Here is a 13,977-nt window from a genome sequence, read left to right on the forward strand (position 1 = left end):
TAGGATACAGACGACAGCTGAGGCAAAAGAGCCCAGGACCCTGTCTTATTTGTTCCTACTTTCAAGAAACTATGTATTTCAAAATATATAGTTTTCTCTAACAGCATCTGAATCATTTAACAAAGCCCACTTAAACATATCAACCCCTAAGCACTAATTTTCTTGAAGGCAGGAACTTACCTTACTTTGTCTACTGACTAAAGTTCCATTCATTAAACACTAAATACCCCTTTCTCCTAGCTGTTTAAGTTTTCTGTGTAAGGGGTTGTCCACATTTAAGACACCTCTTCTACTACTACTGTCTTTACAAAGACTTAATCTACCTACAGAGAATCTGGTTCTATTTCATCCCCATGGCCCCAAAAGTGATTTTTACCCTCCAGCAACCATCTATATATTTGTCTATTTCACATGCCTGCATGTGCAAATGCACTCCCCACTCCTAATTTAAAAAACAAAACAAATTTTTAAGTGTTTGGAAAAAGCATTTTTAAGTATGGAAAACAACTGCAGAGTGGCTGTGTAAAGTTAAAATTTAAGCCAACAATTACTGATTGAATGCTCATGGTGCAGTAGGCACTGTGACTATCATGAAGATTGTGACAAACATTCACGATGTTCTTACTACAGGGTCCTCAGTACCCACCACTGAGACTGGTACCAGCCGTGAACTACGCGCAGAAGTTAGCCAGGCTGAGTGGGGAGGGTTCTTTCTAAGCTCAACGAGGGCTTGTTCACAGGCAGAGAAAAGAGCATGACATGCTCTAAAACTACTGGGTTTCTGTATTTCTTTTGCTTTTGACAGGGGAGGGAAGTCATCTGGCATGCAAAGGGCCAGGAGACATCCACATGGTGATGTCTAGTGAGGGGCTGGACAAATGAACCCTGAATTCGGCGACAGACCTGAAACCACAACCATATGAAGGAAAACCGGAGCTGTGCCTATGGATGACGCTGCTCAAGGAGAGTGAAGAGGTAAGAGAGCCTGGCATGACAGAACCCCAACGGAACCAAAAACTAGTCAGAAGAGGAGCAGCCTGGAATGGACCGAGGGAAAAATGGTGTGCCAAGTAGAAGGAAAATCAGTGAAGAATGTCTCTGAAACCACGGGTTGATATTATCACAAGAAACCTATTACTCGATTTCTTTTTTTAATACATTTAACCCTGAGCTATCGACCAAAAGGATGCAAGCGCATGTGAGGGCTGCTTTACCTGAGGGTCATCATCTTCCATATCACTGAAGTCTGTCTGCGTCTTCAATAATAGCTGCATCACATCTGATGCGTCTTGCATGAACTGGAAGGAAATATTTGGGGAAAAAAGACACTAATATTACTCATGTATATCACATCAGAAAGGCACTACTGCCACCCAATTTTTGTTTCTTATGTAATAATAAAACTTTCCCCCCAAATCTATTACATTTCCCACACGGGTTATAACCCCTCAGATAAAAGTATTATATTGAAATTTTTTCCTCTATATTGCAATGGACTTAGTGCTTTTTCTAGAAAAATACGTTTTCCAGTGAAGGTCAAAATGAATTGCAGTATAAAGATAGTTCTAGTGGCATCAAGTTTTGGTCCATGGCTTATGTATTTCCAGCAGTAAAAAGATAATCCAAATCCAGAAAGACAATTTTGGGTTGCTCCACAGAACTATATGATTTTCATTTAACTCTCTGTGTAGTTCTGGCAATCTCCATTGTATAAACTGTTTCAAAAATAGTTTGAAAGCCAAAATGCAGAGAACAGAACATAAAAATGTTTTATTGGTTAGTTTCTCAGTGTCTCCCAGAGAACAGTTTATAAGATAATAATGCTGGTTTTGGAGGAAATCAGAGAGAAAGGTTCTATATTGAAAGCTCTGAGAATCAGAACATGAGGGGCTGATGACAGAGGAGCTTCTTCTGAATTAGCTTTGACAGGTCTGAGACGTCAGCTAAGAAGAAAAACACACTGGCCCACCGTCCTTGCTAATTATTTTCTGAAGAACTACATGCATATAAATTTCTCTTGGGACACTCAATGCTTTTTGGATTAACAGAAAAGCAACTGGAATGTTCCCAAGCACATGTTCAAGTGGGCGAAACTAAACATATGGGTCTTGAATTCCACAAGCCTCCATAGAGACAGACTGTACCCATAAGAGAAGGTTTCAAGAGCATAACTGAGTTAAGAAACCTTAATATTAGCGATGAAAAAATGAAGGAAACAATTTATTTATATATAAAATTAAAGTAATATGAGAGTAAGATGATGGGAAAAAACAAGTATCCAGAAAACCATTTATCAGAAGGAAAAAACCCTCTGGTACCCTCAGTGCCTCCGTAGCCAAATTCAAACAAAAAATTCGACGTACTACAAATCACGTACTTTTTCCTTCCCAACAGCCAGACCAATGAGGCTGATGCATTCAATAGTTTTTCCTCTGAGAAGTCTGAGCTCCTTTTGAACTGCATTCTCAACAATGTGCTTCAGTGATGGCATAAATAAGTCATAGTAGGGGACAAATTTTTCTTCTGCAGTATCTGCAACTGATGCGATAGACGTCACAACTTGTTCCAAAACTAACTTGGTGCCTTTCTGAATCAACTAGAAGGAAGACACACAACAACCACACAAATGAGAACATGGAAGAAACACTCCCTGAAAGTTCCCGAGGGCTTTTCTGAAACCGCAAGCTGAGCCCACCCTCTGGCAGCCACACTGGAGACTGTAGGTCTTAAAGCAAATATAAGAACGGCGCTGAACTATTTGTATTTATGTGTGATGTTCTCTCCTTAACACAGTGCTCCTGGACTACTCCAGATGTTCCTCACGTCGCTCGTCAACCACAGCCGCTCTCGGCAGAGCTCTTTCTCCTTGTACCACAAGCCCCAACACACCTTTAAAAGGTCAGCTTACTCCCTTCTTCTGCATCTCAGCATCTGCTCTGTTTCATGTCATGACTGGCCTCTGATCTCCCTGGAATGTCCTTCTTCCTCGGCTACTCTCTCTTTGCATTGCTCTTGCTCACATACTTTAACCTCCTCCCCAGCCCATCTTAGCAACTCCTTCCTTCAGTCTGTATCTCACATATTGGACCCATGAGGGGAGGGAGGATTATACAGAGGCACCCTTCACACTTCAGCCCTTTACCCAAATCTACTAGTAATGTCACATCTGATCCATCAATTCCTGATTTAACTAACCTAACCGATCTGCCTTCAACTTGTCTACCTCTGTGTGTTTTCAGATACACACACGTTCCTGTATCATGTTCTTAGTTTGCTGTCATTGGACACTGAGCACGCATCCTTTGCTTTAAAGCCCCTTCTTTGCCTTCTGAGACATTATTTCCTCTCTTCCTCCCTGTTCTCCTTTAGACCAGTGCTAGGCACAGTGTGGTTTACCAACTGCTACCAGTTCATCATGAACTAAAGTATAGAAACTGAGTATTAATATAGCGATTTGACAGTAACTTTATGTCTGCTGAATATAATAGTTAAACGGCTTTTATTTTGCATGTCATTTTTATTCATTTCACTTTAGAGTAGAAATTTATTTTCATTATATTTGACGACAAACTGGGCTTCAATCTTTGCCTTTCTTACCTGAATCTTCTCTCTCTCATGATGCTACACTGACAACATTCACTTGTTTTTAGGTTGCCTCTTACTTAAACTGAAACTATAAACTGTCTTCTATTTGGATGGCCAGGCCTTATTTTAAGAATTCAACATATTTAAAACAAAAGGGATATTCTTTTTTACATATTCTCTATTTCTCTCACCCAGGTTAGGAGAGTGGTCAACATTTTTTGCTTCTTTCTCTTTCATCTTTTAAAATTCAAAGTGGCAGAGAGAAACAGCTAATGCTTCCTGAGAAGCATCTTTCAGAATCACTTTTCCTTCCAATTTCCAATATTACCATCCAAACTCGCTGAACAATAATCGTATGATGGTCTTGCCTTAAATCTTCCCCATTTATGTTTATGCCTCATGTTGCAACTGTGCTAATTTCCTACAATCACGTTTTCATGGTTTCTTGCAGCAATTAATTTATGTAATTCCAAATTTACATAAATAATTTACAGAGTTCAAAAATAACTCTGGCTTGTTTTCCAGGCAATTCACATGTTGCTTTTACCTACCTTTTAGTCCATATCTTTCCCAAGTCTAATACTGAGCAGCCCATTCTCTGGTCAAGCCTGAATTATACTAAGAACAGCCTGGAATATCTTCCTAACTTTCTATTCTTTATGGCCATTCTGAAAAGTCCTTCTTTCTCCAGGTCTTACCTATCAAATTAATCTTTATAAATAGGGAGCTTAAAGATCTCGAAACTTACCTCTTGAAGTTTAAGGACCATGATGGAATGCAGATGTTTCACCAAATTATCTAAATATGGAATAAGTAGTGACTTGGGACAGTCTTCGGTGAAGTTAATGAGAGCGGCAGCGGCATGGGCCTGTACACGCTGATTGCCCTGGTCTTCCATGGTCTGCAGCAGAGCTGCAATCACCTGTGAAATGAAGTCACACACACAGACATTTTCAAATGCCATCCCTCTTCTTAGAGTTTGAGTGTCTGCAGACTCATTACTTACCTTCTCATGGAATTTCTTTTGGAAACCAGGTGCAAAATCTGTAGCCATCTGTCCCACGGCATTACAGGCTGCATACCTCACTCTGGGATGCTGGAATAGGTGCCTTTGTATTAGTAAAGGCAATAGGGTCCCATGTGAAACTAAGGCAATAATTATGAATCAAATATTTACTGGTACTTACAGGATCTTGAAGAAAAAGCAAAACAAAATTTACTATCTCATTTAGAATTCCTTCCATTTGCTGGTGGCATCCTTCCCCAATGGCAGATAAGGCCATTAATCCTGCATGCCGATACTTCCAGTCAGCTACAGAACAGAATTACACAGGAAGGAACAGCAATTAGACACTACAAACATGTCATTCTGGTAGTCAGAAGTATAAGGAAGTTCTCCTTATTTGGAAAAGAGTAACAAAATACTTTTATAAATGTTTATTAACCAGAAAAATAGAAAAAGTCCTGACTGGATTACTTCATTGTCACAGTGGTTATGTCACACAAGCATTTCTACTCTGAAAGTTAAAAGGCAATATGGTGGGTAGAGGGAGGGATAAATTGGGAGATTGGGATTGACACTACTATATATGAAATAGATAACCAATGAGAACTTACTGTATATGTATAGCACAGGGAACTCTGCTCAACACTCTGTAATGACCTATATGGCAAAAGAATCTAAGAAAAAGTAGATATATGTATATGTATAACTGATTCACTTTGCTGTACACCTGGAACTAACACAACATTGTAAATCAACTATACTCCAATAAAAAAAAAATGCTCTCACCGTATTATAAAGGGGAGCAAATGTTCAGATGAAAAGAACAAAAACAAAAAACCCAAAACAAAAGCACCCTGGGATCCTCAGTGTAAGAGGATCCTGAGAATGAAAGTTTGAGAACTGCTGGTATAAGGGTTAACTAAGTTGCAGAAAAATCCTAAATTGGACATTAGATTTAATTTTTCCCTTTCCTTTGGGGAGCCCAAAACCCATGTAAAGATGAAGTCTGTTGTAACTCATTCCTCTGAAAAACTGCTAATTTTTTCTGTTAAACATTAAAACTTTATTATTATTATTTATGATAACATTATATATATGCTTTAACTGTATTTCAATTACTCAATATACCATTAAGCCAAATTTCTCAACTGAGGAATAATAATCCTAAGAAACCAATATCTGATACTAATCCTTGCATACTGGACACATTATTTTAAAGAGGAGTAAATAGACTTATTGCCATGATCATTTTGCAATGTATACAAATACTGAATCATTACGCTACACATCTGAAACCAATATAATGTTATGTCAGTTATAACTCAGTTAAAAAACACACAAGGGACTTCCCTGGTGGTGCAGTGGTTAAGACTGCACGCTTCCAATGCAGGGGGTCTGGGTTTGATCCCTGGTCAGGGAACTAGATCTCACGTGCATACCGCAACTATAAGAGTTCGCATGCCACAAATAAGGAGCCTGCCAGCCGCGACTAAGGAGCCAGCAAGCCGCAACTAAGACTCAGTGCAAACAAATTAAATTAAATTTAAAAAACACACAAAAATAAATAGTAAAGAAATGTGCAGAGTTCCTAGAAGTATGTTCAGCAAATGTAATCGGATGGTACTGGGATTTGAAAATGGTTTTCCTCCTTTGAATTTTAAGGTTAAAAAAAAATTGGGGGCTTCCCTCGTGGCGTAGTGGTTAAGAATCCGCCTGCCAAGACCTAAATGTAAGGCCAGACACCATCAAACTCTTAGAAGAAAACATAGGCAGAACACTCTATGACATAAATCACAGCAAGATCCTTTTCGACCCACCTCCTACAGAAATGGAAATAAAAACAAAAATAAACAAATAGGACCTAATGAAACTTCAAAGCTTTTGCACAGCGAAGGAAAGGAAACCATAAACAAGACAAAAAGACAACCCTCAGAATGGGAGAAAATATTTGCAAATGAAAAAACTGATAAAGGATTAATCTCCAAAACATACAAGCAACTCATGCAGCTCAATATCAAAATAACAAACAACTCAATGAAAAAATGGGCAGAAGACCTAAATAGACATTTCTCCAAAGAAGACATACAGATTGCCAACAAACACATGAAAGAATGCTCAACATCATTAATCATTAGAGAAATGCAAATCAAAACTACAATGAGATATCATCTCACACCGGTCAGAATGGCCATTATCAAAAAACCTACCAACAATAAATGCTGGAGAGGGTGTGGAGAAAAGGGAACCCTCTTGCACTGTTGGTGGGAATGTAAATTGATACAGCCAGTATGGAGTACAGTATGGAGGTTCCTTAAAAAACTACAAATAGAACTACCATATGACCCAGCAATCCCACTACTGGGCATATACCCTGAGAAAACCATAATTCAAAAACAGTCATGTACCAAAATGTTCATTGCAGCTCTATTTACAATAGCCAGGACATGGAAGCAACCTAAGTGTCCATCAACAGATGAGTGGATAAAGAAGATGTGGCACATATATTCAATGGAATATTACTCAGCCATAAAAAGGAACGAAACTGAGTTACTTGTAGTGAGGTGGATGGACCTAGAGACGGTCATAGAGAGTGAAGTAAGTCAGAAAGAGAAAAACAAATACCGTATGCTAACACATATATATGGAATCTAAAAAAAAAAAGAAAATGGTCAGAAGAACCTAGGGGCAAGACGGGAATAAAGATGCAGACCTACTAGAGAATGGACTTGAGGATACGGGGAGGGGGAAGGGTAAGCTGGGACAAAGTGAGAGAGTGGCATGGACATATATACACTACCAAACATAAAATAGTTAGCTAGTGGGAAGCAGCTGCATAGCACAGGGAGATCAGCTCGGTGCTTTGTGACCAGAGGCGTGGGATAGGGAGGGTGGGAGGGAGGGAGATGCGAGAGGGAAGAGATATGGGGACATACGTATATGTATAACTGATTCACTTTGTTATAAAGCAGAAACTGACACACCACTGTAAAGCAATTATACTCTAATAAAGATATTAAAAAGAAAAAAAAAAAAGAATCTGACTGCCAATGCAGGGGACACGGGTTCAAGGCCTGGTCCGGGAAGATTCCACATGTCATGGAGCAACTAAGCCCGTGCACCATAACTACTGAGCCTGCGCTCTGGAGCCCGTGAGCCACAATACTGAGCCCGCGCACCTAGAGCCTGTGCTCTGCAACAAGAGAAGCCACCGCAATAAGAAGCCCACATACCGCAACGACGAGTAGCCCCCTCTCACCACAACTAGAGAAAGCCTGCGTGCAGCAACGAAGACCCAAATATAAATAAAATAAAGCCAAAAATAAATAAATAAAATAAATAAAAAATAAAAAAAATTGGTGTTTACTATTTAAAGAAAAAACAATAAAACGTTTTTAAAATAAAGTGGGGTATATAGTAAGTTACTGGAAAATATGCATCGTTTTAAAGCCCTTTTCACATGAAGTATTAAATACACCTTTGGATCCTAACTCCAAACGTGGGTGTAGGGCAAGCATCACTTTCTTATTTTTTTTAATTTTTTAACAGACAAGGAAGGAAACAAAGGTCCAGACGTGCTCAAAGCCATACATTTAACAGTAACAAATCTTTATTGAGAGTTCATTGCCATACATGGGAAGGCTTCTGCAGCCAGCTAGTTATGCTGTAGCAGGAACTTAAATTCTTTAACTACAAATCACAAGCAGTTCCACAACATATTTGAAGAATGGCATTAAGCAGCGGTGAAACACTGATAGCTGGGTGACCGTGTGTAACCTTTCATGTCTCTGGGCTTTACTTTCTTCATCTTAAAAACGGAAAAGCTAGATTCTGTCTAGTAGCTTTAATAGGTTGAGCAACCTGTGATGTTGACTGTCTCTATCCGTTTGGGGAAAAAACCCTCAAAATTTAGGGAGTAAAAAAAGGAAAAACTATTATTCAAGACCCAGATGTAAAATCACATCATTAAAAAGGGATAACGGGGGCTTCCCTGGTGGCGCAGTGGTTGAGAGTCCGCCTGCTGATGCAGGGGACACGGGTTCGTGCCCCGGTCTGGGAAGATCCCACATGCCACGGAGAGGCTAGGCCCGTGAGCCATGGCCACTGAGCCTGCGTGTCCGGAGCCTGTGCTCCGCAGCGGGAGAGGCCACAACAGTGAGAGGCCCGCGTACAGCAAAACAACAACAACAACAACAAAAAAAAAGGATAACGGTTTTGGACCATGCCTTCTTAGGATAAATAAGAATCTTACAGGATAAGGAGGACCTAGGTAAAGGCTAAGGGCTGGAGTTCTCAAAAATTCACTTTCATGTGAAGCTGGTATTCTGTGATTCCATTTCACTACTTTAAGATCCCAAATCAATGATTTGACCCTCAAGTCTGTCTCTTGTAATACATGCTACAGATACACATGTTCATACATGTAAGCCAGGATTTCTGTAGAAGAGTGTATGCAGTAGCATTATTTGTTATCAACAGAACTATTACAGTTTAATGGGGAATTGTGGAATGCTACGTGGCTGTTAAACGAAAGGGAAGCCATCGTGTGGTGATATGATACACTGGGGAGCGGAAGCATGGGATCTGTATGCTATATTCATGTTAAACACAACTGTACATGTGCATAAATGAGGTCAGAGACTCAAGTCTCAGAGGACTGTTAACAGTGGCCACCCCGAATCTAAGTTAAGGGACTTTCAGTTGTATCTGAATTTTTAAAAAACATCAAGCACATTAACTTTGTAATTAAAAGGACAAAAACAACAACTTTTGTTACTGATACAAATTACAGGTACAAGGCTAACAAATGACCAAATATTTGCTAGGAATATAAAAGGAGAAATACAGAAGTAGCTTCTCCTCTAGAAGTAGGTATTTTTTTAAAAAATAAAAGATATTAGATGAAGGAAGACTGTGAATCAAATACATGCATACTTCATAAACATCCAAATAATGGTGTTTTATTTAAATTCAAATTTAGATATTTCTGGCTAGGGAGTAAATCTGTCAATTTTCCTTAGAATTTTTAATTTTTTCCCATATACTGTAGCCCATTCTGGGGAAGGAGAATTGAATAATATTTGCAGTATTGAGGAAAAAATATTCTTTACTGTAAGACTGAGTGGTTCTAAAGATGACTGAATAGGATTTTATCAATATGAGAATTAGGTTAAACATAGAATATAAAAAGGCAAAGACTGACTTTTAGACACAGTCTAAGCATTTGTTAGAGTTTACGATTTGGAAAGCCACACTCCACTATTCTAGCATTTGAAAGAGATAACAGCTTACGATTCTGAAGCATCTGCATAATATGTTCCTTGATCATCGGCAGGACGAGCTTTCCACCAAGTCCACAAGCCATTCGGTCTAAAGCACTCTCACCAGCAACCGCATTGCTACACACAAACAAAATGATATAATCATGACATAAGCAAAATACACAAGAATAGGACACTGCACGGACATATTTCTAAACATGTTATTAAACTGAGACTGAAGAAGAATTAATTCAAGTGGTCTTTCTAATATATGTAGTGAAGCTGTGGGTTAAAAAACCCTAGAGTTTAAAAAAGAGGGGGGATAAAATTTTTATCATGCCTCATTGTGGTTTAAAAGTCTTATGTCTGGGGCTTCCCTGGTGGCGCAGTGGTTAAGAGTCCGCCTGCCGATGCAGGGGACACGGGTTCGTGCCCCAGTCCGGGAAGATCCCACATGCCGCAGAGCGGCTGGGCCCGTGAGCCATGGCCGCTGAGCCTGCACGTCTGGAATCTGTGCTCCGCAACGGGAGAGGCCACAACAGTGAGAGGCCCGCATACCGCAAAAAAAAAAAAAAAGTCTTATGTCTGAATCTGACCTTTCAAGCCTTTTCCTACTCTCCCCCCACACACCACTCACTGGTTATAACTTAGCTTCTGACACTTTCAAGACTCAGGGGTAAGCAGAGTGTTTAGGAGAGCCTTGTGTATATCATTTCCTGGAAATATATTCTTCAAACTTATCAGTGGGGAGAACACAGAAAACTGAAAAAGGTACTGAGCCTGTATGTGATTTTTTCCTCACTGTGAGCTTATTCATCTTTAAGGGGTGCAATTTGCATTGCAAAAAACTATGCATTGGTGAAAGTAAATTCTAGTTTTTTTCCCTGAAAACTGAAGAAAAATTTGGGCATAAAAGCCTTCGCGGGCTTCCCTGGTGGCGCAGTGGTTGAGAATCCACCTGCCGATGCAGGGGACATGGGTTCGTGCCCCGGTCCGGGAGGATCCCACATGCCGCGGAGCGGCTGGGCCCGTGAGCCATGGCCGCTGAGCCTGCGCATCCGGAGCCTGTGCTCCGCAACGGGAGAGGCCACAACAGTGAGAGGCCCACGTACCGCAAAAAAAAAAAAAAAAAAAAAAAAAAAAAAAAGCCTTCGCACATTAATTCTGTTTTAGAACTGCAAGATAAGCAGTGAGTTTGTCATGTGCATAATCTTTAACTGTTCTGTGTGAAGGCAAGACCAGAATGATGAAACTATGACCTTCAGAACAGGTTCTTAGACTTAAACTGACCTTGAAAATATATTTACGCCTTATTTACTCACAGGTAAAATCTTATTCACCCAGTCCAGAAAAAAAATAGCACCATATAAATGTTAAGTGCCTTTTACAGGGCAAATTAAGCCAGGGAGCAGCACATAACAGTAACTGAACCAGGGCAAGAAAACCTGATTGGAGCCCAGTCTTCTCTTCAGCCCTATTTGATGATTTCCAGTCAAGCATTATTTTCATACTTCTAAAGAGTATTTAGGCCAAAAGTCAGTCATTTTTAATAATAGGATTAAGTTTCAAAAAGACACCATATAGTCTGTAAATCGAATGTCTAATTCTATCTAATATCTGTTATAGTAGCTTACACCAACTACCAGTCTTCTGGGGAAATTATTTCAGTTCTTTTTAAGAAAAGGAGGTAAGGCAGTATGTATAATTCACTGGGAAGAGTGAGGGAAGTGGTATTAAGCCCAGTCTACTGAGTGGCTAGACAACCCTGGACAAATCACTGAATCCTCCCTCTCCATTTCTGCATCTATAATATGATACTATACCCTTTAGGACCACTGAAAGAATCAAATTAAAATAGCTGCTCTGACGTGCTATGTTTCATATATGTAAGGAGCCATTATCACTACTTCACAGTGAATATAAATTCTGATCGACTTTTCCACAGGAATCTGTATTCATGGGTGCCTACTAAGTTAAAACAAGTAAAATAGTAATTTGAGTGTTACTGTCACCCAGTGTATGAATCTCACCATCACTGCCTCCTCTCTATCCTAAACATAAATTGCATTATTTGGGGAAAACACTATTCTAAGTTAACGCCTATGCATATAAAGGCATTTATCACAATAAAGCTTCTTTATATATATTTTAGAAGATACTATTAAAAAATTCTTGAAGAAAATTTAGAGTAAAACAGGGTAATAAAGATAGCTACTTTATTAAAGATAAGTATTAAAAAAATTTGGTACAGAGAAACACACAACGGAGAAAGCCTAAACGTCCGATATTCCAAACTTAAAAGTTTAACTTCGGATTTACGGAATACAGTGTGGGGAAGAGATAGGCCTTGTAACCCTAAGCCCTCACTGCCACCCGACCTTGCTCTATCCGGTCAAGGAAGCTTCACGGTTTCTAGTCTGTGTGACTACCTGTCAAAATCATCATCTTCTAGTTCGTCCGCATTTGCCCAGTCCTCATCCTCTTCAAGGTCCACCATCATGGCTAACATCTGAGGAACTAAAGAAAATAATTATTTCATACCCGAAGACTGTCTCTTTAATTTTGTCAATATCACCATGTACTAACAACTTTAAGAAGTAAAAAACAAAGGATTTGCTTTGCTTCTAAGAGTAAAACAAAAAAATTATTTGCCTGTTCTCCCCAAATCTGGTTTGTTACATTTTTACCTTTTTTATCACACTGGCTTTAGATCTTGTTCTTTTTAAGAAGCAACATTAAGGATAAAAGTCAGATATTCCAAATCCTGTTACGTCCTCTTCCTCCCTCACCAGAAGCAAGCACCATAATAAAATCAATGTTTCTCATTACCAAACTGTTTTTACACTTGAACTATATAGTTTCCTCTATGTATAACATATAGTACTATTCCAAGATTTTACTTTTATATAATAAATGGTATCACTATATATATCCTTTGGCAATTTGCTTTTTTCTCAGCACACATGGATTCCATTTGCATTACTTCATAGCATTTCATTATATAAACACACTATCCTGTTGGTGGACATTTCAGTTGTTCCTAATTTTTTTCCTATTACAAAATTTGCTTTGATGAGATTCTTATACATATCTCCTTGACAAGTGTGAGTTCAGGGCATTAAATTGTTACAAGTATCTTTAATATTACTAAAACCCACTGAACTGCTCTCCATAGTGGCGGCATAGACTTGATTCCTATGGGAAGGTCAAAGGAGGCCTGTCTGTATATTGTGCAAGGTGTGAAGCGCTCCTGTGAGTTCTCTCTGCTCCACACCCTTCATCGACACTTGATATTGTCAAACTTTCTGACAGTTGGTATTTGATAGTTAATTACATCTGTATTTATGGAGACTGAGCAGTGTTTAATAGCTATTTCAGATTCCTCTATTGCGAACTGTTACTATGCATTTCATTTTAAGAAAGACTATGGAAAGTTATAAAATACTTGTTATAAAAGGGGGTTTGAGGGCTGACTAGGTTGAGCATAACTACTCTAACTCACCCAAGCTTACTTCACTTTCTGATTGGGGGCAGATGTCCTTAAAATAATGGAATCCAGTAAGTTCCCAGCTTCTATTTTCTGGACACCAAAACTTTGTTGATGTGTGTGCAATGAACTACTTTCTCTCAGTCTGTGGCTTATCTTTTAATTTCACTCATGATGTATTTGGATGGTCAAATTTAGTACAAATTTAGTAATGTTTGCATCTATGGTTTCTGACTCAGTCTTAAAAAAAAAATCACTTTCTACTATTAAAAGCTTTACTTATAAAATGTATCTATTATTTCACGTTTTATCAACCGAAAATTGGGTTTCATAAAATATTTGAAGTTGGGATATGTTTTTCCCATAGAAATAACCAGTTGTGCCAACGACCTTTGATGAATTACCTTTTTAAGTCCATTCTGTCTCCATGTGAGTGGATCTGCTCCTGGACCCTTTCGTTCTATCCAACTCATCTATTACCTGCACCATCAACAAACTCTAAATCGTCATAGCTGACAGGCAAGATCTGTACTTTATTCATCAAAATTGTCTTGGCTACTCCAGGCCCTATGTTCTTCCACACAAAGTTTAGAATCAATCTTATCATGACCAATTCTATTGTGATTCTGGCTAAAATTATA

At 38.9% G+C, this 13,977-nt stretch overlaps 1 protein-coding gene across 1 annotated transcript in view; it reads right to left on the bottom strand.

The window, feature by feature from the left end:
• The window catches only part of IPO5 (importin 5), a 41,123-nt gene that overhangs the window by 11,454 nt on the left and 15,692 nt on the right, over positions 1-13,977 (bottom strand). The window contains exons 9-15 of the mRNA XM_082675975.1: positions 12,279-12,366; positions 9,881-9,987; positions 4,773-4,897; positions 4,592-4,681; positions 4,334-4,507; positions 2,378-2,596; positions 1,215-1,298 (exon numbers count right to left, since the gene is read on the bottom strand). Coding sequence (XP_082532101.1) covers positions 1,215-1,298; positions 2,378-2,596; positions 4,334-4,507; positions 4,592-4,681; positions 4,773-4,897; positions 9,881-9,987; positions 12,279-12,366 — 887 coding nt within the window. The remainder of the gene's footprint in view (positions 1-1,214; positions 1,299-2,377; positions 2,597-4,333; positions 4,508-4,591; positions 4,682-4,772; positions 4,898-9,880; positions 9,988-12,278; positions 12,367-13,977) is intronic.

Source organism: Grampus griseus (assembly GCF_964374135.1).
Source record: "Grampus griseus genome assembly, chromosome: 18".
Classification (NCBI taxonomy): Eukaryota; Metazoa; Chordata; class Mammalia; order Artiodactyla; family Delphinidae; genus Grampus; species Grampus griseus.